This window comes from Pungitius pungitius, chromosome 3, assembly GCF_949316345.1.
Source record: "Pungitius pungitius chromosome 3, fPunPun2.1, whole genome shotgun sequence".
Lineage (NCBI taxonomy): Eukaryota > Metazoa > Chordata > Actinopteri > Perciformes > Gasterosteidae > Pungitius > Pungitius pungitius.
The window spans coordinates 6,276,891-6,281,279 of record NC_084902.1 but is presented as its reverse complement, the minus strand read 5'-3'; the positions used below and the strand labels follow the sequence as shown (position 1 = coordinate 6,281,279).

General features: G+C 47.6%; 1 protein-coding gene across 1 annotated transcript; it reads right to left on the bottom strand.

The window, feature by feature from the left end:
• Window positions 1–603: 603 nt before the first annotated feature.
• phox2a (paired like homeobox 2A) lies at window positions 604–3,589 on the bottom strand. Its single transcript, XM_037465479.2, has 3 exons — window positions 2,924–3,589; window positions 1,474–1,661; window positions 604–1,316 (listed from the first exon to the last, which is right to left on the bottom strand). Exons 1-3 carry the CDS (start codon window positions 3,144–3,146, stop codon window positions 822–824), a joined length of 906 nt encoding a protein of 301 aa, XP_037321376.2. The 5' UTR covers window positions 3,147–3,589; the 3' UTR covers window positions 604–821.
• Between the last annotated feature and the right edge of the window lie 800 nt (window positions 3,590–4,389).

Sequence of the window (4,389 nt, the reverse complement as noted above, 5' to 3'; positions counted from 1 at the left end):
ATGAACTGGGGAGGGTGTCGGGTCTGGACCCGGCTGCTCTAATTGGATTTTTGGGTTGTTCTGGTCTGCTCGGTGGAGAGATTTAGGGGACGGGGGGCCGCGGTGACCCCTTTCTGGTGGGACTCTGTGTGTGTGTGTGTGTGTGTGTGTGTGTGTCAGGGCAGCTTAAAGGATGTTGTGCTTGAGGATAGAAGTTTGTTTGGTTTCCCCCAGCAGAGACTGGAGCGTGATGTTTGGACTTCTGCTTTGAGACCGTCGGTACCTGACCGCCATGCTCATCAGGGGGCCTGTGGTGGTCCGAGGGAGGGGGGGGGGGCGCTGTGGCGCAGCGAGTGTGGGAATGTGGAGTTTATAAGTGAGCGGGGTCTGAAATGAGAGGCTGTGTAAATGCGTCGCTGATGTGTGTGTCAGTCAAAGCGGTTGTCGAAGTGGGCAAACAGCAGATTTGAGGGTAGAAGTGAGTTAAAGTCATTAAAGTTGTTTGCAGGTAGGAAAACTGCACATGTCCAGAGTTTATCAGGTGCAGTTGCATAATATTTGTAGAGTTTGGGGGGGGTGGGGGGGTGGTGAGCAAACCTTTGACTCTATTGTCTGAGCTGTGAATCGGTTTGAGACGAGAGTTTTTTTATTTGATTATTTTTTGATGTGGAAGGACCGCGGGCCTCCGAGAAGTACAGCCGACTACACCGGTGAATTCAGTGTTATGATGGGTGAGCCCTGACCCTCAACAAAAAGCTACAGAAACTCTCCACCGTTCCACAACAGCACAATGTTTGTTTCTCTTTTCTTTTTGTTTTCTCTCTCTCTCTCTCCCTGCAGCTTCAGAACAGGTTTGTCTTGATGGCCGGGTTGGGTTTTCTGTGGAAGGAGGACAGCACTCCGGCAAAGGGCCCGGTCATACTGTCCGCCGGCTGCCAGGCCTTCAGAATCTCCTGAGTCTGGGCGGCCGGCTGGGCCACGGCCGGGTTGGACGGCCCCAGGCTGGACCAGCTGGGCGGCTTCAGCCCCTGGAGGACCGGGGAGCCGGAGGTGTTGATGTAGCCGCCGTTGGCCGGGGCCGGGCTGGGGCTCAGGCTGGCGGGGCTGCCCAGGTTCCCGTTGGCCGAGCCCGGCAGGGAGGCCGTGCTGTCCGGCGTGGGGCTGCAGGTGGACTCCTTGGACTCGTCGTCGTCGGACGAGGACCTCAGCTCGCCGCCCTTCTTGCCTCCGGAGCTGCTGCCGGAGCTGCTGCCCGTGGTGCCGCCAGAGTTGTTGGCTTTGGCGTTGGCGGCACGCTCCTGCTTACGGAACTTGGCGCGCCGGTTCTGAAACCACACCTGTCGGGACACGGACAAACGGTGGAATTAATTTGTGAGGTAAGAGAGGACATGGGGGACGGAGTTATGATTTGAGGTTCAAGTAGAAGTAAAAACGGTTTAAATAAAGTTAAAGTTTTGGTGTGTTCTATATCTGTAAAGCATCAGGTGCTCTCACCTGTACCCGAGCCTCCGTCAGGTCTATTTTCAGCGCCAGCTCCTCGCGGGTGTAGATGTCGGGGTAGTGCGTCTCGGCGAAGACCCGCTCCAGCTCCTTCAGCTGGGAGCTGGTGAAGGTGGTTCTGATGCGCCGCTGCTTTCGCTTCTCGTTCAGGCCGGAAGGGTCCGAGAAAAACTTGTAAGGGACTGTGGAGAGAAAAAGGCATATTGGTTTGTTAAAGCAGTATTTAAAAAAAAAAAAAAAAAAAAAAGGTCCGACCGGCGATTCATAACAGCGCAGGACCCGGATAAAAAACGACCCGGATGAAAAGAAGCAGGACCGAAAAAACTTTTAAACGACGTCATCGGGAAATCTGCCCCAATGGAATCGGACTGTGTTCACGGACCTGGTTACCGGTTTGTTAAAGATAAATGTATCGATAAATAAGACTGTTTAGGAAATTAGCAAAACGCTGAAAGGGAATTATAAGCTGCACAAATTTGGCCTAAAACGTTTTTCTGTTTTATAATGTTTACAGTTTCGCTCCTCGTAATATGCGTCTATAGCCAGAAGAGGTAATATTATAAAAACAAATGAGACTGGTTATTTATTGTTATATTATATGATTCTATTATATTTTAATTTATCCATCGAATTAATTCAATGTTTTACAAATCCAGCAGGTGTACCTTTATTAGTCAAAAACATATGGACAATTTGTCACAAAAATGTATTTGTTTTTTGGTATTAACGGCTTCTAGAAAAATTGCAATAGGCCAAATATGAACTCAATCAGGAAGGAACAGATCTGAACTATAAGAAAATAAAACAACAACATGGGTATTGAGTTCAAAACGTGTATATAAATTGATCGATTGGAATAAATCAGCCCATGGATCCAAATTAATAATTACCCCATCAAACATTTTTTTCTGGTATTGGTGGGGCAGGTTTCAGTGTGTGTGGGATTTCGGTTTTATTGTGTATTTATACTTATTGTTATCATTTTATTTATTATTATTGGTAGTGTTGTTATTTAGGATATTTTATTATAAGTTATTTTTAATTTGCATAGAAATACAACGTTATTCATCTATCATCGTTAAAATATGTAAACACATTACCTGTAAAACATCACATTGGATTCAACATGCAAATGCATTTTTGCAGTAATTTAAAATTCTAAATCCGCAACGGCCCGTGTTAAGATACAAATCCACGTAAACCCATTAAGGCCATAAATGGTTCATCAAAACGAAAAACAGAAATGTTCCTTTTCTCCCTCGTTATTAAAATACCGACTGTGACAAGCGTGTCCAGGCAGAGCAAACGTCGTCTAAATGTCGGCCCATAGATTATAAAACAACCAAAAAAACAAACCAAATAAATGTTCCAAATATTAGCTGATAACACACAACATCTTGTCCCCGCAGAGCCTCTCGGGAGAAAAGCACCCAGGGTCCTGTACCTGAGGAGTAAGGCGTGGGCTGGTGCTCCCGCAGCGCTCCCAGGGTGCAGCTGGCGGTGCTGAGCGGAGTGCAGCCCGGGTTGGAGAACGGCCCGCTCCGGATCGGGTTGTACTGGAACGAGCTGGCCTGGCTGCACGAGCTGAAGTCCGCGTAGGCCGACGCTTCCATGGCCGCCATGCAGGAGTCATAGGAGTTCAGGTAGGAGTAATCCATTTTATACATGGAGATGAGCCGGTGCAAAGAAACACCGGTCTGCGGGTCAAAACGAGAGCTTCTGGTCTTTCTTCAGCCGCTTTTTTTTATTTTCTTAGGAAATAGTGAGTATTGTTCGAAGCAGTCAGAGTTGTTCTGTGTCCCCGGTACCTCCCGGGACTCTCGGTTTTTGGTCTCTTTCAAACTCCTGTCAGCTTATTTTAAATATATATATATATATATCGCACTCACGCGGGCTGCTTTTCTTGTGTCTTCGGTAAATAATCCAGATGTTTTCCCCCCTCTGTTCTCTTCCCTGTCCGTCGCCTTTTTCTTCTCCTTCTTCTCCCTTCTCGGTGTCTCTCCTTCCAACCCGCAGTCTGCAGCTCGCTCCCTGCTCCTCCTCGCGCTCCGTTTGACAGTGCGCTGCGGCTCGCGCGCTGCTTATAATAAACTTATAACGAGACAATAGCGAGGCGGTGGTCTAGTTTCCATGACAATGCCACCAGTGAGTGAGCGTGGCCCCCACCCCCTCCTCCCAGAGCGCGCACTGCACCGCCCACCCTCTCCGCAACGCTGCGAGCTCGCAGGTGTCTGCGGAGTTGAATCTGGGAGAGAAAAAAGAATATGCTTCTTCGTTAAAGCTGCTGAAATGCGAGCGTTTCCTTTGTCGTCGGAACACGTGTGACCAAAAACCAAAGGCGTCGATTTTTTCTTCCTGTTTCAATTAAATAAAGCTATGAACTGCGTTTTACTCTCCGGGAGGAAATGGAAGAGACATTTTATTTTGTATTTACGTATTGCTTCAGCCTAATTTAGGTGAACTCGAGCTATTTAGCCCTATTTAGCCCAGCCAGGCTATATCATAATATAAGTCCAATATTTTCTTAGGGATCGAATTCTGTCCGATAATATACGCATCTCGAAGAAAACCTTACACTTACAATTTAACCGTTCTGGAAGATTCTGGTATTTCGGCTATAGGCTGAAACAGGGTCATCATTGGCCTATTTGCATCCAATTAAGATGCTTTTCACGAGCAGCTGGAGCCCCAAAATGTTCACCACACAGCTTCACCGCCCCACACACGACCCGTTGAAACAAGTCAGCCACACAACTCCTTACGTGGTGGGAGAAGTCCAGATGTGACGGTGATTGGTGAGATTAAAAGCTCTGATTTGATTCCGATCACTTTTACGGAGATGTCACCGGAGTGAACCGGCATTGACTCTTCATAAATCGGTTTAAGTTTATTGTTCGGTGTCATACAATG